This window comes from Eubalaena glacialis, chromosome 7 (genome assembly GCF_028564815.1).
Source record: "Eubalaena glacialis isolate mEubGla1 chromosome 7, mEubGla1.1.hap2.+ XY, whole genome shotgun sequence".
Classification (NCBI taxonomy): Eukaryota; Metazoa; Chordata; class Mammalia; order Artiodactyla; family Balaenidae; genus Eubalaena; species Eubalaena glacialis.
The window spans coordinates 70,799,595-70,822,710 of record NC_083722.1 but is presented as its reverse complement, the minus strand read 5'-3'; the positions used below and the strand labels follow the sequence as shown (position 1 = coordinate 70,822,710).

The window sequence follows — 23,116 nt, the reverse complement described above, 5'->3', positions numbered from 1 at the left end:
ATTTCACATACATGCATGGAGTTCTGTCAAATCAACTATCCAACTGGCAGTGCAGGTACCTGGGGAGAACAACTGAGCGTAGGGGTGAGGATGGGAGGGAACTTAGGACACACCCTTTGTAAGAACTGAAGGTTTCACAATATGCATATAGATGTACTTTTCAATGAAAAATCTAGGTTTTGCTTTTGCTTTAAGAAGCCCAGAGAGGTACACTGGAGGGTGGAGCTATTTTCTGCAGCTGGCTCTACGGGCTTTTCTTCGGAAGCTAGGCTTGTATAGCTGCGAGGTCACCCTCGAGGAGCAGCGCTCCTTGGGCACTTAGGGCAGACCCATCCTGTCACCACGAGCTCCTTCACGCTGCTCTGCAGAGCGATGCAGGAGACACGGGCGCCTCACACACTAGTGGGATGAATGGCTGCATCTGGTCAGTTGTGTGAGTGTGTGTGTGTGTGTGTGTGTGTGTCTATTAAAACCTTCCACAACAAGAAATAAATTGCTTCTTCCCTTCCTTCCTCTCTCATCGTCTATGACATTCCAGAACCAGAATCTCAACACTCAGGACTTGTGGGTTTAGAAAGGTAATTTAAAACAAACAAACAAAAGAAATTGAAATAATTATAGATTCATAGGAGGTTGCAAAGAAATGTACAGGAGGTCCTGTGACCCCTCCCCCAGCCTCCCCCACTGGTAACATCTGGCATAACTACAGCACAATATCAAAACCAGGAAATGGACATTGGTACAATCCACAGAGCTCATTCAGACTTCACCAGTTTTATAAGCACTAATGTGTGTGCGTGTGGCTTCATATAACCACCACTGCACTCAAGAGACAGAACTGTTCCATCACCACAAGGCTCCCTCTCCCCTTTTATGGCCACCACCCCTTCTGCCCAGTCCCTAACCCTTGGCAACCACTAATTGTTCTTCATCTCTATAATTTTGTTTTTTCAAGAATGTTATAAATGGGATCATAGAGTATATAGCCTTTTGAGATTGGCTTTTTTTCACTCACCATAATCCCCTTGAGATCCAGCCAAGCTGCTGCCTGTTAGAAAGGTCATTTTTTTTTTATAGTCAAGCTATAGTTTATTACAGCAAAGGAATAAAAAGCAGGATCAATAAAGGAAAAAGGTACATCAGGCAGAAGCTGGAGGATACCAGGTATAAGCTTCCAAGAGTCCTCTCCCAGTGGAGTCACACAGGACATACTAAATCCCCAGCAATGAACTGCAGAAACACATGCAAAATGTTTTCTTCCAGGGAAGTCTGCTTGAGCCTAAGAGTCCAGGGTTTTTATTGGGGTAACTGCAGTGCTGACTGCAGTTACTGAAACTTCAGACCCCCCGGAAGGAAAGCAGGTGTTCACCATAAATCACATTTTTTACACAAACTATCCACACAAGCTGGTATAATGTGGTTCAAGACCTCAAGCATGCACAGTGCCCTAATCAGTTAGTAGCATAGGGAATGTTCTAAGACCTCAGTTCCTAGGAGCCAGCCAAAGGCTAGTCATACAAGTAGGCCCTTCTGAGAATGTACAAGATTTGAGTAACTCAAGGCTGCTGGGTTAATTATTTACTTCACAGATAGGTATCAAATTATCGTGAATTTAATGTACTATATATACATATATGATAAAGCAGTACATTATAAAATACATACATTAAATTATAATTAAATGTAAATAAATATATCATAAATGTTATAGGACATATCATACATATGATAAGCAGTACATTAAATACTGTACATTAAATGAGTAATGAGGGCTACAGCTGTCCTAGGGTGTGACTGAGCAGAGTAATAATGGACATTTGCAAGGCAACTCCTCAGAGCACTGAATGGGAGGCTGTGAAAAAAATCCCACTGAAGAGTTTTTCTCTCTGATAGAGATAATTTTGTCACTAGAACCATTTTGTCCCTCTCCAGTTTGACACCGTACATTCTTATCATTAGCTACGTATTTCTTGGGGGGGCATGCACAAGCTAAATTGTTCCACCACCCACGATGGAGTTTTGGCAAGGATGTGACCCTTCCAAGGAAGGTGCAGAATTGAGCCTCTGGAAAAAGGCATAGACAGGTGCTTCCTAACAAACCCTGAGCAAGGCTCAGTAAAAGACTGTGATTAATAATATGATGACTAATACCAACAGTGAATTTGAGTCTGAACTGAATTGAGATGAATTTATGTGAACCTGAATACTGTTGGAATATCATTTTGAGCTAAATACTGGACTAGATGCCCAGCCAAACCCTGATCTTTTTTTTTTCCAAAAAAAATTTTCCCTCTAAGGATGAAGAAAAAGACTATGGAAATGAAACTTGGGCCCTGTGCATTTGAATGATTTCCTTGTGTAGAGGGGGAGGAGGAGGGTCATCCTGAGGAGGCACACTTACTCATACCTAAAACTGCCAAAAGCATTTACCAAGGCATAGTCTGTATTATCTGAACCCAGTTGGTGGTGGCAGCCAGTAGATTGGAGAACAACTTGGGGGAGGGTGGATCTTACAGATGGACAACAAGCCTCCTGATGGAGCTTTGGCGAGGGAGTGCATGTTAGAGTATTTTAGCTGCTGTCAGGCTCCTCCCCTGCTTTACACCTGCGTATCTGCTGTAGTTCCCCCCACCAACTGCCCAAGAGCAGGACCTGAGGCAGTTGCCCTTATTCTGCATATAAGATAAAACCAGCTCATTTGTATTGCTGATATATTCTTAGAAAGGTCATTTTTGATGATGATAAAATTATACCTTTAACCAGAGTACCATCAAGGAGCTCCCTGTTTGGTGATTTTCTGCTTTTTTACTATCCACCAACAAAGGAAACCTTGTGTCCTTTGTGTGTAAACAGTATCAGTAACTCCAAATATGCAAAATTTCCTTAACACCCTCATAGATAGGACAATATTCTATGATGGTAAACAAAAGATAAGTTTGTAAATTCAGATGTGGTCTATTGACCTTCTCAGATCCAAAGTTTCAGGAAGGAAAAAAAGATTTCCTCATCCTGTTGAAGTGTGCACACTGCCAAGACACTGGTTCTGTTTCTTGGGTCTCCATTGATTCTTTAAGTGATCGGTAGAGAAGGACTTTGGGCTTCTCTAAAGGTTTCCTTTTATCCAGAGCCATGATGGCCATTTTGCCCATGGACCCCAAATTGCCCCCAGAAGACAGATCTCAATTCTGCTGCCCTTGGGGGAGGATCTCTTTTATGAAAACCTGCTTCTCTGGAGAACTCTGAGAAATGGTAATTTCTAACATCCCACCCTCACTGACCATATTTCCATTATAGTCATTGTGAGGTTATCTTTTGAAGATGCAGGAATGAAACCAGAAGTTATATGAAAGCTATGTTTTTTAGAATAAACCAAATGTGTGTAAAAACTGTCCCAAAGCCTTGAGACAAGAGTGACTGACAGTGTGGGATGACAATAATGACCCTCACAACACAGCACTTCTGTTTGCAAAGGACTTTCAACACCTTGTGACACTGGCCCTTATCCACTGCTGGGAGAGGCAGGAAGGGGTCGTGGCCCCATTCTCTCCAGAAGGCACCTGACAAAGACCTGTGAGTTAATGACCAGGGTGATATGCCTGGTGTGTAGGACTCCTCACTTGACTGTGCTACAGCCCCCGATGCTCATTCAGAGAAGCCACACACATACACATGTGCAGAGCCAGGAGACAAAGGTTTCCCATTGTTTCTTTGAATTAAAAAAAAAAAATTAGTTGCCATGAATTTGTAAAGCTTGAGGGAAGATCTTCTCAAGTGAATGAACACAGACTGCAATGCCCGCTGCTCAGAATGCCCTCCCCAGCTTTCCCACCAATGCCTAGAACAGAGCCAGGCACAAAATACATTCTCAGTGAATGTTTACTGAATGGCTGAATGAGACATGCTAGCAAAACTAAGACTCAGTCTAGACCCACTCCTTATTATAACACAGCTCACAAAAGCCCACTGGTATTGTGAGTGGAAAAAAACAGGGAGCAAAGTTTGAAATGGGCCAGTTTCTATCATACTGCTTTAGTGTATGTCCTGCTGGAGATCTTGTCACACAATCGAAGGACAGACTAACGGGGTAACACCACAGTGTACACCTGTCTGGTAAGACCTGCCGGGCAGGGACAGGACCCTGGAGACGGCAGACCCTCTCTGCCACCCCCCCCCCAAATCCTGGCCCTAAAACACAGAGACTGGAGGGGCATGCAAGAAGGGAGTTTCTGAAAACCCCATTTACATCAGTCCCTCCTGGGAGAAATGAAATGAAGGAGGCAGACAGATAATGTAGGACAAAAAAGGACGATAAAAGGGAGAGATCTGTATACTCTAGGGTCAGAGTAAACATGTTTATTATAAATTAGATAAGTTTTGTTTTAAAAGAAGGGAAGACTAGGAAAGAATTAACAGTGTGCCATTTAAAAGACTTAATGTGATCACCAATGCTAAATGAAAGAGGCATGTTCCCTGCCTAAGGAGATAATGAAAGGCTACATAATCTAATATAATATGGCAGTAGCCTGGCAGGGCCTAATACCACCCTCCCTTTAGGGCATTCTGTCTATTCAGCAAAGAATGGGTGAACGTCTTGTCCTGTAGAGTCTGTTCTAAAGTACAGAAGCAACTCAATTCACTTGGTGAAGTCAGCAAAACCCTTATTCCCAAACCTGACAATGCATACTGAGAAAAAACTGGTGTCTCTTAGGCGTATAATTGCAAAATTCTAAATAAAACACTAGCAAATAGAATTTAACAGTATGTTAAAGGTTTACTACCCCATGGTTAAGGTAAATTTATCCCTCAATAGGCTATTAGGCAATCAATTAAGTGGACATAAGTCATAACAACAGGGCAAAGGGGAAAATTAAAAGCAAAGGATACAACACCTCAACAATTGAAGAATGGATGTTAAGTAAAATCTACCTCCCAATTCCTAAGATGAGTTCTGGTAAACAAGGTTAGAAGGTCGCTTCCTTAACATGACAGGGAATATCTACTCTAAACCAATAGCCAACACCATACGTAACAGGGAAGTGTTCCATTTAAATCTGGAAATGAAACAAGATTGGCTGTTGCCAGTATTCTTTAACATTACATACGGTTTTCTAAGCAGTATATTAAAGAAAGTAAACAGACACAAGGGCATTACTATCAGAAAGGAGAAAACTTAACCTTATTTGCTGATCATAGACTCCTAGAAAATCCAAGAGGATTCTACCCCTTAAATGAAGGAGGAGAGATTGGTAGGGAATCTGGTTAGAAAATAAGGAAGTAAATTAATATTAAAAATTATATGCCAGACATTACCAGTCAAAAATTATTAAAGAAAAACGATTCCAGTCACAATAACAAAAATAAAATGAAATGTGGCAAGATATAATACTTGAGAATAATCTTAAGAAATGTGTGGGACCTACATGAAGAAAATTACAAAACTTGCCTAGGCATGAGGGAAGTCTTGAATGAATGGAGAGACAGACCATGTTTTGGGATGGAAGCCTAGATGCAGTAAAAATGTGAAACTTTCCCAAGTTAATTCTAGGTTTAACCAAATCTCAATCAAAAGCTCAAGGAGATTTTGGGAGAACTTAACAGAACTATGCCAGAGTTCTACTGAGAAGAATAAACAGGTGAGAAGAGCTAAAATAATTATGAAAAAGAAATGAGGGGCTTCCCTGGTGGCGCAGTGGTTGAGAATCTGCCTGCCAATGCAGGGGACACGGGTTTGAGCCCTGGTCTGGGAAGATCCCACATGCCGCGGAGCAACTGGGCCCGTGAGCCACAATTACTGAGCCTGTGTGTCTGGAGCCTGTGCTCCATAACAAGAGAGGCCGTGATAATGAGAGGCCCGCGCACCGCGATGAAGAGCGCCCCCCACTTGCCGCAACTAGAGAAAGCCCTCGCACAGAAACGAAGACCCAACACAGCCATAAATAAAATAAATAAATAAAAATAACAAAACCAAAAACTATTTAAAAAAAAAAAAAAAAGAAATGAATGCTACTTCTCAGAGGCCCCCAGATAAAAGCATGATGTAAACATAGCATCCCTAGGCTGCCTGTCTTCTGCAAGCTCCTTTGAAACATCCGCAGAAGTCACAGGAGACCTCTGAACACAAGGTCTGGAGAATGGGGCCCAGAATAACCATCAAGTCCTCCCGCACAGCACCTTCTCACTTCATTCCCATTTCCACAGAGAGGTCCCAAGTGCAGATGCCAAACGCTGGACCCCACGGCTGAGGACATCTGAGTCCTGAATAATGCTCAACAAGAGGCTGGAGCACATGTTGGTCAGTAGTAACTGGTCAAGCAAGGCCTCCCCACCTACCTGCCCAGAGCTCCGAGGTTATGTGAGGGGCCATGGGAGCAGCCATCACCATCAGGGCGCACAGAGCATCCTCAAATTCAGGGCTGTGGAGAACAACTCTCTGAGAAGCTTGCTGAGGAACAGAAAAGAACAGCAATGTAAGAACACTGAGGTGTACAAGATAAGCCTGGGTAAGAAAGGCCATGAGTGTACGTGAAATCCAGAGACACAAACAGGCAGGAAGAAACCCTCTTCAACATCATTTTTGCTCTGGGCAAAGAACTCTCCCCATTTAATCATAGTATTAAAAATAGCTGGAGCAGCAACAGCAGATATATTACTATTTGTCTTTTTGGCCGTGCTGCGCAGCTTGCAGGATTTTAGTTTCCCGGACCAGGGGTCGAACCCGTGCCCCCTGCAATGGAAGCGCAGAGCCCTAACCACTGGACCGCCAGGGAATTCCCGAGCAGATATATTACTGTTGACTGAGCATTTAACCACGCCCGCGGACTGATGCTAACTCATTTGGTTTTTACTACCCTTTGAGGGCAGTATTGTTTCCCCATTTGACAGATAAAGCAGCTAAGGGTTAGAGAGGGAGAGTCATCTGTCCCTGGGTACACGGCTAACCAAGAGATGGAGACCAGATTAGAATCCAGGTCGGTCCTAATTCTTAACCACTCAGCTATGTTTCCTATGTGCACAGAACCAGTGGGAAATACAGAGACTTGCTCAAAGGTTCTGCAATGTGGAACCTCCAGGACAGGGGTCCTCTTGCGCCCCTCAGGGAGCTCAGGGTTCCCCATTCTTTGACAGTTCCTGCAAACACTCAGTGTCTTCCTGAGGTGTGGCTAATCAGTTAACTCAGTCACACCCATTCACTTTATGGGGCACCTACTATACACCAGACTTCAGAGATAAAACGTCCAGAAAGGCATAGTCTCTGCCCTCAAGGAGCTGCAGGCCACCTCACCACGTGACTGGAAGCCACGCTCCCTCCTCGGTTACCAGCAAATGAGCACAGACGGGCCACTTACCAAGAGGGCATTGCTGAGTCCCATCAGTTGAGAAATCGCAGAATTCAGTGAGAAGTCCTCTGTGAAATGGGCAGTCACCTATTGGTAAAAAGTTGAATTATTCACTTTGTTCAAATTTCCTTTAAGCTTTCCATAAAAAAACTGAATTATCCAAAAAATATGACACTAAATGCATGCAATAAAAGATATTTATAAGTGTATTCACTATCTCAAATAGTCACTTTAATGTTTCGTCAGCACAAAGGTTTTTAAAATCAAAGTCAATGTTGTTTCCACCACTCAAGACTGTTACTCTTCCCCCATATCTGGGACAGTGTTGGTTCCCATAGTAGGTGCCTAAGAAAACATTGATCATTACCTGAAAAGGAGGCGGGACCCATTTGATAAGCAAACAACAAAACAATATTAAACAGGAGATGGGGTAAAGGATGTCACTTCTCCGTGGTTACATGACTTCAATTCACAGTGAAGATTATTGGTATATGGGATAAGGTTAGTTTTACATTTTCAAATACGGAGTCAACACAAGAACACAAATACGATTTGTCAGCTTTTTCCTGTTGGTGTGCTTTTCAATTTTGACCATGGGCAAAGATATAGAAAAATAACACATCCTTAAGATGTCAAGAGTTTCCAACTTGTTGAAATAACCCAATTCCATTATCTGACAGAAGAGAAGAATGTGCCAAATCCAAAGAGAAAATATGGGGTATGAAAACGATCATTCAGGCATCACTCAGATCACTAAATTCAATGCGGTGAGCTCTGTTTCTCTACACTATAGTAGAGAGGATGAAAATAAAGCTGAAGAAGTGTCACTAAATGAGACCATGCTGGACCCAGGGCCACTGTAGGTTATACAAACCAGAGGAAAAGCCCTGCTCCTTCAATGTAATCAGTTGCCAGAGTCCAGCGAAGTGACCTTGGCTAACTTTCTAAGTTTGAATCAGCACAACTTAAAAAAAAAAATTCAGCCTAAGGAGAATTTGGGGTATCTGGTACCCATTAAAAAATGGCTTCAGATTTCCTAAGGGCCTTCTTTCAAAGATATATGACATTTTTTCACAAAGTTCTTAAAAAAGGTGAATGTCATGGTATTATAGCAGACTTCTAGATGAACAATTTAAAGGGATGCTATCAATGAAGAATCTTTTAAAATGATTTAGAGAATAATATACTATTCTCTAAGAAGATAAAGTGAACAATTATTTTACCTGTAAAATTTAACCCACAATAACTCACGTGAACATTGTGTAACAAAGTACCTGAGTGGGAAAGTACCCGCTACTCTGAGTATCAGGGAACTCTCTGCTCAGTTCCTCACTGGTTGTGTGACTTTCATGACATTTAACCTCTCTGTGTCTCAGCTCTGCCCACAGACGGGATGATGATGAGGCTAAAGAAGAGTCTTTTCAAGCCCCTTTCAACTCTAAAATTCTGTTTCTGTTTTTATAACATATACAGTGTGTCATCAGTATGATATTAAATTTGGTTCTCTACCTGGATGTGTTAAATATGGAAACATGGAAAGTGGGCAGCTTCTTGAGATCCGGGATGGATAAATGGGAGGCACCACTAGAGGGAGCCATTTCCTGACAGCATCTCTGTTCATGACAACGTTTGCACTGTTGCTCCACCTTGGGGAAATACCCAAAGCAGTAAGACCAGTTAATCAAGGCAAGTGGGCCACCATAATAAGAAAGGAGGAAGACCCAGAGTGCCCACCCCAAGGCAGGGCGAGCCGTACAGATCACGATGGCTCAGTTACAGAATCAACCAGTGTCCCCTGGAAGGTTTCTGACCTGAGAGATGATGGAGTTCTTGTACTCCCACAGCTTCCTGGCCTCGGCTTTCTCCTCGTTACTCAACAGCTGAGGCCTGGGAACCTTCCCAGAAACCCTGGCCTCGATAAATCGAGTTGCCAAGGACCAGAGACGCTGCTGCCATCTCAGCACCCCAGGGAGAGCGTCGGCTGAGTGTAATGTCAGTGAATGAGAGAGAGAAAGAGAGACATGTGAGAATGATTGGTTTGGTTACACCTAAGTGACAAAGCACCTGTGAATGAAGAGACACTTCATTGTGCCCGGTGGATCTCTCCAAGGGCAGGGAGAAGGGTCCTTCCTGGCTTCCAGTGTCTGGGAACTCAGACCAGGACTGACTCTATCATTTCTTAGAGCCCCAGATATTCAGAGTACAGGACGGCAGGGCTACACAAAGGGTTTCCACCAACTGTCACTGGCCCACAACGAGCTTAGAAGCTTGGGTCAGGATGTGCATCAGGGCACTGCCTCCTTGGTTAGAAAGCTTGCTGTGACAAAAGTGTCCTCGGAACTAACAGTGTGCTTGGAGACAGGGTTGACTTACACTGGTGCAGGTGCCCCATCTCACGTGGACAGGTAACATGCAGAGGCGGCAGTGGTCCACAGACCGCACTCTGAGCTGCAGTGCTGCACAGCCTGAGGTGTTTTAACACAACCCTCGTCCACGCCAGATCTGTATGTATCACATATTTCGGATGTGTTCATCAAATCAGCTGTTCATCTGATCTGGAGAAGTTGAACAGCTTCACCTGGTGGCCCTGGGTCACATGGCTAACCAAATTAGGGCCAGTTCAGGTCTTTTACACTTTAGCCACTGGACTAGACATTCTCAAGCCTGGATGCACAGCAGGATCTTCTGGAAGGCTTGTTAGAAACAGATTCCTGGAGCTGGTCCCACAGGGAGGGCTGGGGAGCCAGAACCTGGGCCTGAGTGTCCCCAGGGATTCTAGTTCCAGGACTGGCATCTGTGACCACTGCTCCAGACCACACTTCTCACTAGAAATGGTGTGTTGAACTGAACGGTGATTCCAGGCACCTGATTTCTTTTTCCCATAACACTTGGATAAGACCACATGAAGGAAAACTGAATTACTGATTACTGTTGGACAGCTTATTCTAGGATATCCAGATACCTGAGATTATTTTACCTCACACCATTTTAGGTCTAAACAACTTTGGAGGGACGAATCTCCCCTGCGGGGGCCTCTGAAGGCTACTGTGGGTGACTGAAGAGGTCACAGGTAACATCAGGACCAGGCCCCATGCAGGGTTTTCTGGACTGGTGAGGGGCAATGACACAATTCTAGAAAAAACCTTTCAGGTTAGACCAAAAGGGGACTGGCCTCTGTGGACCACAGTGGGCCCAGGAGTACCACAAACACCAGTCTGGCTCAAGGAAATGTTTTCAAAGTGGGATCCTCGTAGAACCTGCATGAGAACGCCACAGACTCATTGAAGGCAGGCTCTGGGGCCCTGCCCTGGGGGCTGGGTCAGCAGGGCTGTGGTGAGGACTGGGAGTCTGCAGTCACAGGGAGCTTCCCCAAAGGTTTGAGGCTCATTACATCTGAGAAAACTGGCCTAGGAATGGCACAGGATGTTGGGCAAATTGCTACTTGCTTCACAGAGCTGATTCCTAGAACCCTACTATTGACTCAGCAAAGACATTTCCTTCCCTGAATTCCTTCGGCACCGAGGCGGATCACGGAGGAGGCAGGCTGGGAAGAGGAAGGTGACTTACTCTTTACGTCCCACAAGATATCCTTCTCAGGAGGGGCGGCGAAAAGGATGTAGAGCCGGATGGTGTCAATGCCGTACTGCTCCACGACGTCCTCGGGGTCCACGCCATTGTGCTTGGATTTGCTCATCTTCTCCCAAGTCACCTCTAACTTCTCCCTCGTGTTTGCATGAACAGGAACAGAACCTAGACGCCAGAAAATTGCATCGGTAGGGGATGTGTGATGCCGAATTGGTTCTATAACAGTATATTCAATAAGAAAATACTGGGTGAGCAATTATAAGTGTCAATTTAAAGAATTCCACTAATTCATTTAACATGACTCGTTCTCTCCCTCTAGACGTCATAAAAATGTTTTTGTTTTCAAATAAATGAGGTCCACCTCCCATAACAAATCTTCCTTTTTCTCAATCACAAAACAAGACAAAGCAATTTCCCTTTTTTAAAAAAAGTAAATTACTTATATACAAAAAGGAAAGTGAAAAAGGATAAGGAAGACTCGCATATTGCTCTTTTCTTTACGGATTCAGGGTCTCCTTTGGAAACTGGCAGATGACCAGTCAGGGTCTCGGAGCAGCAAAGCACCTGAGAGGTCACTTCACCTGGAGGCTAGATCCCCCGTCCGTGCTGAAGTCACCAGAACATGATCTCGCACCATCGAGGCCCATGCATGGAGTTAGCCCGCTGGGCTCACAGTAAACGTGGTGTCCCGTTGTGGAGCCCTGTTCTTTGTCTCCTCCCCACCCACACACCATCGGTCCAGATGGTGCTGATGGCGAAGGCCTTCCATGGCCATGTTTGGATGAGGTGACCTTGCTGCCAAGCTCCAGTGGCTGGGACCAGGAAGGACATCTGAGAAGGCTAAGCCTCCTTCTCAGGAATTGGAACTAAGAGACAGAAACTCTGTCTCAATGCTGTTGGGCACTGGAACCAGAAGGTCCTAAGGAGATGGGGCAAGACGTGGCTCTGCGGCTGCCAAAGGTCACTTTGTAAACTGAAATTAGGGAGAGCAGAATCCAAGCCTGGCAGAGGAAAGAGAACATGGCAGAAGAACAGAGAGGAGCAGGAAGAGGAACTGGAGGCTCGAGAAAGACAGAGGAGAGAGGAGTGGCCCGGCGGCTTCCTACATGTTGTACTTCCTGCAGCTGGGTTTGGGCGATGTCCCTACATCCCTGTGTGAAACCTGCCTTTGTGTGGATTTCTGTTCCTTCCAGCTAAATACTCCCTCTAACAGCAACCAAACTCACTCCCTATATACCTACAAGCCAACTCCATATTTCATGAGAGGCACACCCATTAAGTAGACAGATGCCTGCCCTTGCTGATCCACGTACATATTCTCCCCCTGGGGGCAAGTCTGCGTGGGAAGGGAAAAGATGTTCACAACAATGCTTGACCCCGTGACATCAGAGCAAAGGGAGACTGAAGTCCTGGAAGATGTTTTATCCAAGCTGTGGTGAGGATCAGGGAACCACTGCCCCCTCTACCCCACACCCCCCGTCCAGGCTGCAGCAAGCCTTTATAACACTGCTGTGAAAATTAGGAAAAAGGCATCTTTCTGGGCAGAGAAGTTGAGAAGTTAGAAAAAGGTGCCCTCTCTGGGCAGATGTGGCCCTGAGGTGTATAGTTTGGTGAGTGGCTGGATCTCGGGCCCTGTTCACCCCCTCAGCCGGCTGCCTTTGTACATTGCACAAACTGCACAGTCATACGTAGCAGCCCTGCCCATGACACAGAGAGCCCTTCACCAACAGCTAAAAGTTATGTGTCCCCTGGATTTAGCTCCTTTCCCTCTGGCAAGTGTTGGAGAAACACTGCCAATTTCTGCTTCTCCAGCTTCTTTTTCTCCCAAGGACCATGGTGACCCTTCCAAACCCTGAGAAATTACGGCTTTAACTAGGTAATCCCATTGCCTGCTTCCACCTAAACCTTCTCTCTAGTGTTTGGCTTGGGAGGCTGCCTACCATTTAAGGGGTTGTTGGGTTTACCTAATTTCATCCATTAAGCATGAGTTATTCTAAATTTAATGGCCAGAGTTTCTCACAGCCACCTCCCAATTTTCTAACATGTCATTTATTTGTATGCTGGGTGCACATGATACACCCTCATCATGCCACCCAGAGATTTTTGAGGATGAGTGAAAACACAGGGTGGAAGGAAAAGGCTCGGGAAAGCTGGGAGAAGGGGAAGTCCAGGGGGTCAGGGGGAGGAATTCCACCAGGGGGCCCAAGTAGAGTGGTCGCCCCTGACGTTCTGAAATGCCCCTCTAGACCACGTGGGGAGATGTGCCGAAAATGCCCCAGTCTTACAAGAATGTCTCTTGGGTCTGGGGGCTCTGTCCCTGAGATGGGCTGTCAAACACAGGCTAGCACAGGAGGTGATGCCAGAGTTGACTCCATGTTATATACAGAAGAAAACACTTCCAGAAACTGAACTGACACTTGAGCTGGATGGGATGGGGCTGAGGGGCAGCCAGCCTCAGCCTCAGAGGGCGCCAGCCCAGAGCCAGCTGAGGCTTTGAGACCATGAGGCTAAAGGGTCACTCTCCTGGATTCCTGCCCAGCCAGGGCCTGGCAGTGTTCTCCTGCTTGGTTTTCTGTGAGCACCTGGATGGGACTAGATGGGCCATTCGTACCTGTGAGATCTACTTCCTCTCGCTGTAGATACTGTCCAGATGGTAGGCGGAATGTCTGCCCCTTGACAAGGCCTTGGGCCAGCAGTTTATGAAAAGGCTCTCTGAGGAAAGATAACAGAAAAAGAAAACTGGTGGGGCAGGGATTCAAAGCATCCAGAAAACAGCAGTACAAACCTTACCAGCTGATGAGTAGAGATAACTGCCCTGCGTGAAAACAGGCTGACCAATGCCACTTGTAAATCCAACTTGAACAAATGGCTCCTTACAAATAAGCGATAAGGAAATTAAGTCAAATCAGAAGAAATTAACTACTTTCCAATGTGGCAAAGTGGAAAGAACACCAGGCCTCACACCTGGAAGGCCTGGATCTGAATCTTTGTTCTGCTTCTCAAAGACTTTTATGAGCCAAGGCAAGTCACTTACTCTGTGCATAAGTCTGCTCCTCTGTAAAACGGGGATTTTAAAAACCTGCCTCAAAGGGTTGTTGGGAGAATTAAATGAAATGACTGCATGAAAATACTTGTAACTTTTAAAGGTCTGTACAAATGTCAGTTATGCTGAGCCCGGAGTAATGAAGGGCTCAGGAGGACACAGGCAGGTTTACGTTGGGGTTTTACTCGTGAAGATTACTCTTTCCTTAACTTTTATACAGTGCCTGCTTACATTCTTTTTAAAATTTTTAAATCATACAAATTATATATGAATATGCCCTTTCTGTTCAAATTCAAACACCCCTGCCCCCGCCTTCCCAGGCCTATTCCCCTCTGATGAGGCAGTTACTATCAGTCCATGTAGATCTATATCCTTTTTTTTTTTTGGCTGCTCCGAGAGGCTTTCAGGATCTTAGTTCTGCAACCAGGAATTGAACCCGGGGCCCCAGCAGTGAAAGCACCGAGTCCTAACCACTGGACGGCCAGGAAATTCCCCAGATCTATTTCATTTTTTAAACATCTATTTAGCATTTTACATATGGGTGGATTACAATTTATTTATAGTGCTTATTTTTTTTCATAGTGCCTATTTTTTAAAAAGCAGTTTTAGTCACACCCTTACTGGCTGAATAGTGAACTATAGATGTTTTCTCTTAAGAGGACAAGAAGGGGTTGACCCTCCTACTGAAATTACTTTGTTTCAGATTTGAAATTGTTACTCAGTTTTGAAGCATGTGAGCAAGAGCTATTCCAAACTCAAAGTATTTGTGGAAACCTCTGCTGAGAGCATGTGCCTGTATTTCACTCTTACAAAGCAGCAGGTAGGAACGTGTGAATGAGGGGACGGATTGATGTTCTCCACCAATGTCACCCCCAGTATGACGAGCCTATCGATGTACAAACCCTCGGGTGCTTCAAGCTCACTTACATAGAATGGCTTTTATTTAGAGGCTCAAAAACCCAATAACCTCAGAGGCCAAGCAGACCACAAACCTAGCTCTAGTGATGGAGGTAGAGGGCGCTGTCTTTGTTAATTTAACAGGATCTCATTTCACACTCGAGGCTCATGTAGATGAACCCTGATACAGGGTAAGACCTCTGGACAGGCCTCTGATTTGTACACTGTGCAGCCTCTGTCACAGCAGCTGTGTGGACAGAGGCAGTTTAAAGGAAACTTTCTAGTGGATTCAGAGGGACAGAGTGGAACAAAGAGGCTGACTGGGAAAAAGATGAAGGTCAGCTAGAAAAAAAGGACTCCTGGCCTTCATATTTTAAAATCTTGCTATGAGCGTGTGTATGTATGTGTGTGCATGTGTGAGTTTGGTGGTATGTGTGTGTGGGGGGGTATTTTCCAACGTGGAAAAGACCCATATATTTAACATCAAATGGAAATGTAACACGTATTTTTGAAGCCTCAGTCAAATTATTCCGTGTCACAGGGCCCATCCAGCATGGTACCGTGTTAATTTGGAAGAAATTTCACATGTGCATACGCATAAAAATAGTCACCCCATTGTTCCGGCTCTAAGATCTATCTTAATAATAAGCTCTTTTGAGTCATAAAACTGCCTTCCTTCCACCTCCAAGAAATTCTACCAGCAATGTCACCATTGGCAGAATGACATCCTTTTGTGCCACATCCCAGCAAGATTCCCAGAAAATGTGAGTGATGGGAAGATATGAAAAATGATTTAAAAATACAATGCACTTGGATCTCATGATGCATTTTAATACAGAAGCACCTTGAAGGGGGAGCAATGGTGTCTGGGGTCCCTGTTTCTCAGGAACACTGGCATAGACACCGCGGGAACCTTGTGTCCTCGGGCCACATGAGCCGTATCCAGGGTAGCCTGGGGTTTTGATGCCCAAGGACCCAGATCTGCATTTTCCTCAGGAAGCTCAGGGAATTGTACCCACAGACCAAGCATGCAGTTCTCTCTACCATCAGCCCCATCTACCTTCCTGGCCTCTCCTCTCACATCTAGATGCCCCTGCTCCTCACAGAGGTCACACGGACACTTGGCCATTCCCAGAATGTGCCGTGCTTCCTAGGATTCAGCAGGACTGCCCACCTCAGCCTGGGTTCCTGGGGAAACCTGGACCCAACCTTTACCACTGAGCTCAGGCATCCCCTTCTCTGGTGGCTGTCCCTGTACCCTGCACACAGTCCCCTTAACGCAGCTCCGAACCCTCCTTTGTGCCCTGCCACGTCCAGCACACCCTGCCGTGAAGAGCATGACCAGGTTGCACTGTGATTACAACATAAATACCCGTCCGCCCCCCGCCCTACCCGCACCGTGGCAAGGAGCATTCTCTTGTCCTTCCCTCTATCCCAGCGCTTAGCACTGTACTCAACAGACAACAGGCTCTTTAAACATGTTCAAAACATGGATGGATGGATGAACAAATGCGAATGAACAGACGGATGGCGGGATGGAAGGAGGAAGACACGGGATGTTTGGGGCTGCCAGCTCCTGAAGCCATCTTTGCCTTCCATCCGATTTGAGGTGGCACCTGAATTTTAACCTCATTACAGAAACAATACAACACAGTTTTAAAACAGAAGGAGAAAATAGTATGGCTACGTTTCATTGGGCAGATGAAGAGACTGGTTACAAAGCAAACTGCACAAGTGTTCTACACAGAAGGCATGCCTCCCCAAGCCCCATTGGTGCCTTCACTGGCCATCAGTGGTTCGACGGGGCTGATTTCTCACACGCCCAGGATGCACGTTTTTGAGCACTAGCTTATCTTTCAAGAATCTTCCTCAAATAATTTTACATGCTGCTGCTTAACACAAAAGAGACAGACTGCAACCTTGTCCCTGCTGTGCTCAGTGGCAGGAGGATGAATTTGCTGTTTGTTTTTTTTTTTAATACTACTCTTTATTTATTTATTTATTTTGGGCTGTGTTTGGGTCTTCTTTGCTGCATGTGGGTTTTCTCTAGTTGTGGTGAGCAGGGGCTACTCTTCGTTGCGGTGCGTGGGCTTCTCATTGTAGTGGCCTCTCTTACTGCGGAGCACGGGTTCTAGGTGCATGGGGTTCGGTAGTTGCAGCACACAGGCTTGGTAGTTGCGGCTTGCGGGCCCCAGAGCGCAGGCTCAGCAGGTGTGGCGCACGGGCTTAGTTGCTCCGCGGCATGTGGGATCCTCCTGACCAGGGATCGAACCCGTGTCCCCTGCATTGGCAGGCGGACTCTCAACCACTGCACCACCAGGGAAGTCCCAGGTTTTTCCTCTCTTTTCTCACTTTGAGTACATGGCTTTGGTCACTCTTAAGAGAAAGAAAAAAGATGCCTTTGGGATGGAAGGAGGGAGGGAATAATCTGGATCCCAAAGATAAAGACCACTAGGATGATCAAAATCAGTAGCGTTAAGCCTCCTGAAGGGGCGGGGTCAGAAACAAGGAGCTCGCTCTCCAGTCTTGCAGGTTATCAAGTGGCACAATGCTGCCCCCTTCTGGGAATGGACAGAATTGCAACCTGCTGGAATCTTGACCCTAACTCCAGCCTTTCCGCCTAAGGCTGCACTCCTCAGGCCTCATCTTTTACAACTCTCTCTTTTTTAAAAGTAAACTTTTAAATGAGGTAAAGCACACATACTGAAAAGCACATAATTCCTACGGGTAAAACTTGAGGAATTTTCACAACATAAACACACCTGTGTAACCAGTACCCAGGTCAAAGATCAGAATGTGACCTACTTTCTGAAGGCCCCCTCCTCCCACTTCCAGGCAACATCTCCCCACCATGGGCGCCACCAGCCTGGCTGCTAACACCATAGATCAGTTCTGCCTGTTTCAAAACCACTTCTAACCCTTTCAGAATGAGGGATCTCAGGGGAGCATCCACACTGGAGGCCTTCCCCAGAATGGCAGGCGTACCCTTCTCACACAGCAGCACACCCAAAACAAGGCCTGCCAGTTAAATGAATAAATCTTAATTTCCAAAAGTTAGCAACAACACAACTTGATAGCTGAGGCTCATCTGGGCTACCTTCTTCTCCCAGAGCCAAAGCACTGCAGGGATGGCTGGAAGTGTCATCTAGTGCAGGGATGGCAAGACTGCCCCAGTGCCCCTCCCGCCCCATCACTGATCCATGGCAGCACTTCCTGGTGGACTCAGGCCGAGGCTCAGAATTCTTGGTATCGCGTCCTCAGAAAGCAGAGTTACCCTGTGAAATCTATCATTTATTTATTCGGCAGGTATTTACTGGGTGCTGACTATGATTCCGGCACTGAGCCAGGCATTAGGGATGTCATGGTGGGCAAATCAATCCCTGCCCTCAGGGAGCCAGCCTGTCTGCTATCACTGAACCAAACCAATGCCTGACCACTCTCAGAGCTGGGAAGGAGGAACAGAGAGTCCAGTCAGATCTGAAGATCAACTCCTGCCATATCAAGTCCAAACTGCCGGCTTGGCCATCGGACTTCTATCCCTCCCTTTTCGCTTCCTTTGCTCTTTCTACATGTTGCCCATATGTGCTTCCATGTCCTCACTCACACTGTTCCCTGAAGTGCTATCAAAACTGCCCATTTGTCAAAACTCTACTCCCCCTTCCAGGCTTGACTCAAATGCCACCTCCACTGTGAAGGCATCTCAGGCCCTCCTGGACAGAATTAGTTGCTCTTTCCTCGGTGTGTCCAGTGTTGTGCTTGTGACGGCATTGGGCAGATATTACATGTCACTGTGTATTCAGGTGAGTTGCATTGCTGCCTGTCTTCCTCCTGAGAGGGAGGAGGAGGAGGAGAAGGAAGAGGAGGAGCTGTGAAGACCCCTCCCAGCGCCCAGTTCATAGCAGATGCTCAATTAATGTAACTGGTTTGAAATGAATGAATAAATAAATCTTCCAGCAGCAGAGGAGGGGACAATGTGGAGGGGACAAGAGATGAAGGAAGGGGATGAAGAGTGGGCACTGGATGCTATGGCTTCCAGGTGGGGCCAGGACCTTTTTGCAGAGAGAGGCACCCTCAAAGATTTCAAACTCTTTCTATTTCAAGCCCTTGGGAAGATCAGCAGGGAATGAGCGTGGGAGAGAGAGAGAAATTCCACAGTGGGGAGGGGCACTTCCCAGGTCCTGGAATCCTGCTCACTCCCCAGTGATTCTCCCTCCACTCTTCCAGGGCCAAAGGGCTCTGGGAAGCTGGTTCTTATTCCATCCAGCCTCAGGTGTAGTTTAGCCTAGAATGAGGAGTCACATTTGTATTTGAGTGACAACTGGGTACAGAGCCCTCTGAAATTAATCAAAGAGCTTACAGCAAAATGAGTGGCCCAAGACATGCTCATAAACCGCCACCACCACAAGGAGGAGGCATGAAGTGTGATATAGAGAAGCACGGTACATGGGAATGGGGGACAAGGGGACATCAAGGGCCCTGCTAGACTTGGAGCCTAGTCCTGCTGGAGCAGAGATGACACCACATTGCCAGGTTCATTATTCAGATTCATAACAATGTAACTAATGTATTTCCCATTTGTTCATTCATTCATTCATTCATTCAACAAATGGTACCTGGGAACAAACTTGTATAAGCAAACAAGTTATTCACACATCATAATGACTGTGTATAGCAGGGAGCTTTATAAGAAAGTGAAGAGTGAATGTTTTTAAAGTCTGGGAACAATGTCTCCACTGGGTTAAGATGATGGCCATGCCTGGGCACCCAAGCTTCTACTTTCCTCCATTTGAAGGTAACAGGAGGCATTCCAGCAAGGTCAGGAGTGCAAACGGCACTTTCTCTTGCAGGTGACGCCCTCCTCCACTATGGGTGGGTCACGCTGCTGGTGCCCACAAGGGACCAACATGACCAGGCCATGTACCTGGGTCCCAGACCCCTCCGAAGGAGCCCGGGGACACCTGTCCAGCCAGGCCACGTCCCAGGGACCCGCCCACCATCTCCCTGGTCACTGCTCCCACCCACTCTAGCTCCTGGGCCTTTCTCAACAGCCCTCCTCCAAGCTTCCCTCTGAAGGGAAAACTGGACAACAAATACACAAACTGGGGAACAGGGGGGTGGACAGTATTAATGCACTTTCATCTTGTTTGAATTTTTTTAAACATGCATTTGTCCTTCTGTGATATTTATTTATTTAGTTAGTTAGTTAGTTAGCTAGTTATTTTTCAAGAGAAGGAAGGATTTATTATTACTGACAGCAAGTAAGGAGAACACCGGGGATCTTTCCCAAAGCAGTGTCTCCCTGAACAGCAAAATTGGGAAGTTTTAAGCTAAGGATACATGCATATTCATGACTTCTGTGATTTTTAAAATAAAGTAAATTAAAAACAAGAAAAAAAAAAAAGAAAGTGAAAAGTCTGCAACTCTAAACCACCAACAAACCCCTTCTGACTCTGAAGCCATTAAAGGTGGAGGCATTCTGCAGGGCATCTGCCTTGAGGAAGGCCTAGATGGTTTCACTTTCGTGAATACAAATTTGTGCTCTTTGCTGAGTCAGCTTTCTTCTCACTCCTTCAATACCACCCCTAGAGATCGATTACCTTTGTTTGTACCGCAGCACAGCTATATGCAATCAGAATGATGAAAAGGGATGGAATCGTCACTGTTTCCTTGATAGTTTGGACTGCACTAATTCAGAAATTACAATGAATACCTGCTGGTCATTGAAAGGCACCTTTGTTCAAGGAAGGAAAGAAGGAAGGAAGGGAGGGTGGGTGTGAGGAAGGGAGGGAGGGAGGAAGGTTACTAATTCTTAGGATTAACAAGGAATTTCAGAACATAGATAAGCTATTTTAAGCACCCTTGTAAAACTCAGTGCATAAAGGAATGCATTAACCAAGATGGGCTAAAAGAATCTCAGGATCCATCAGAGCCCTAACTAGTCACTGCAGATGACATTTCCCTACTTAAGAAGACCTGGAGAGCCTGCTGCCCACTCTCCTGCCTGGTCAGGCAGCTACTATAGATCTGGAAAAAAGAAAACAGAAAGCCATGGATCTCTGAAAATAGTCTCTAACTGGTATTTTTCAGACTAAGTTCACCTTGCTCTTCGTCCCTACCCTGAGTCTAGGACCATCATGTTCACATAATTAGCCCGTTTCTAAGTATCAAGACATGGCTCATCTTAAAATATCACTGTTTCCATTTCCTAGCAGCTAGCCACGGGCATAGAAGGAAGCCTTAGCATTACAGCGAGACTCAAGTAAGGCTTTTCTTCTCTTCCTTTGCCTTTTCCCAATAGCTCCATTTCTGGTGTGATCAGAAAAAGTTCCCCGGACCATGGATGGGGGCCTGCTGAGGTCTCAATGGTCAGCAGGTGGCTGTTAGCACGGGAGCAGCAGCTTCCCACGCCACCCCACTCTTTGTTGTTTGCGAACTGCAGGGAGAAAGTCGATTCAGGGAATTTAGTGTCTGAGTTGTATGAAAGAGCAAAAACAAAAACTGACAAGATTCCGCGTTACAGCTGTCTCTCACAAAGGGGGAGAAAAGGCTTTCTGACCCCAGTTCAGTGGAGAGGAGCAGAGACACGTACTCCCACCGAGCGTGCCCCTCTGTGCCTTCCAGCATCCTGGTGACGAGCAGCCAAGGCTGGTGCCAACCTCACACTCACAAGTCACACTGGCAGGCCCAGTGCACTTCCCTGTTTCAGAATATAAACTGTAAATGACTTCGCTTTATTTTCTGTTATAAAGTTACATAATCATTGTATAACATCTGGAAAAAAATCCATTAAAAAATAATAAAATCATCAATAAGCTCACCATCCAGAGAAAAATAGTGTTAGCATGCTGACATAATTTTTTCTAGTCTTTTCTCTTGCTTTGTGTATGTGTATTGGTATGTGTGTACATATAAAGACAGAGATAATCAAACTATCTACAATTTTCTATCTTGCTTTTTTCACTTCTCATTACTTCAGATGTATTTCTCCATGTTATTCAACATTCTCTGTAATATAATTTTAAAGAGTTGTACAAGAATCCTCCATACAGATGGGGTATACTTTGCCCTTTCTCAGCATTTTGGGGCATTTAGGTTCGGGGTATTTAGCTACATGAAGTAATACTTACAGGAACACTTTGCTGTATAAGTTTGCATTTCTGATTATTTCTTTAGGATAGATTTCTAGAAGTGCAAATAGTATCCAAAAGTCTGACTATTTTTAAAACTCTCACTATATACTGCCAAAATGCTTTTCATGAAGCCTGTTCGCAATTGCCTTGTAGTATATGAGAGAGCTGCTCTCATTGGGATGCTATATGGAAAACAGTACCTCACTGCTGTTTATTTTGTATTCCTTTTGCTGCCAGCGAGATAAACATTTTATAGTATGTTTATTGATCACTTGTATTTCTCCTTTTGCAAATTTCCTGTTGACATCAATTCCAGCTTAATCATTAACCTGGGGCTTCCCTGGTGGCACAGTGGTTAAGAATCTGCCTGCCAATGCAGGGGACACAGGTTCGAGCCCTGTTCCGGGAAGATCCCACATGCCGCGGAGCAACTAAGCCCGTGTGCCACAACTACTGAGCCTGTGCTCTAGAGCCCGCGAGCCACAACTACTGAAGCCCACGTGCCTAGAGCCCGTGCTCCTCAGCAAGAGAAGCCACCGCAATGAGAAACCCGCGCACCGCAACGAGGAGTAGCCCCCGCTCACCGCAACTAGAGAAAGCCTGCGTGCAGCAACGAAGACCCAAGGCAGCCAAAAATAAATAAATAAATAAATTTATTTAAAAAAAAAAATCATTAACCTGGTGTTTCAGACACACAATAAAGGCACTCGCTGTCCCATGCGATGGCATACCCAACCCAGAGGCCAGTTTCTCATAAAGGGTGAAGAGACCTTCTGAAAGTTCAAACTGCAGACCTAAATGTACAAGTGATGAAAGAAAGGGCCAGGGCTCTTTTAGGAACTAGGAAGATTATTAAATCCACATAAACCTTTACTTTTATATTGATATTTGAAGACATTTAACCAGAATCATAGAGTGAAAAGGGTGCTCAGAGGTGACTGAATCCCTAACCTATGAGGCCACTGAGAACCAAAGGGGTTAGGTCTCTTGTCCACACCGCTAATGACAGGCCCACGTGATCACGGGACAGAGGTTTTTTTGGACTCCCAGTCCAGAGCTACTACTTGAGACAGTGGCCACGTGGCTGAGAAATGAAAACAAAAGTGAACAGTTGTAGTCTCAAA

The 23,116-nt window shown here is 45.5% G+C and overlaps 1 protein-coding gene across 2 annotated transcripts in view; it reads right to left on the bottom strand.

Annotated features, from left to right (window-relative positions):
• Positions 1-23,116, bottom strand: part of LARS2 (leucyl-tRNA synthetase 2, mitochondrial) — a 275,856-nt gene that overhangs the window by 8,650 nt on the left and 244,090 nt on the right. For both annotated transcript variants that reach the window (XM_061196628.1, XM_061196627.1), the window contains 5 exons: positions 13,534-13,634; positions 10,905-11,087; positions 9,149-9,318; positions 7,347-7,424; positions 6,331-6,442 (listed from right to left, as the gene is read on the bottom strand). In XM_061196628.1, coding sequence (XP_061052611.1) covers positions 6,331-6,442; positions 7,347-7,424; positions 9,149-9,318; positions 10,905-11,087; positions 13,534-13,634 — 644 coding nt within the window. The remainder of the gene's footprint in view (positions 1-6,330; positions 6,443-7,346; positions 7,425-9,148; positions 9,319-10,904; positions 11,088-13,533; positions 13,635-23,116) is intronic.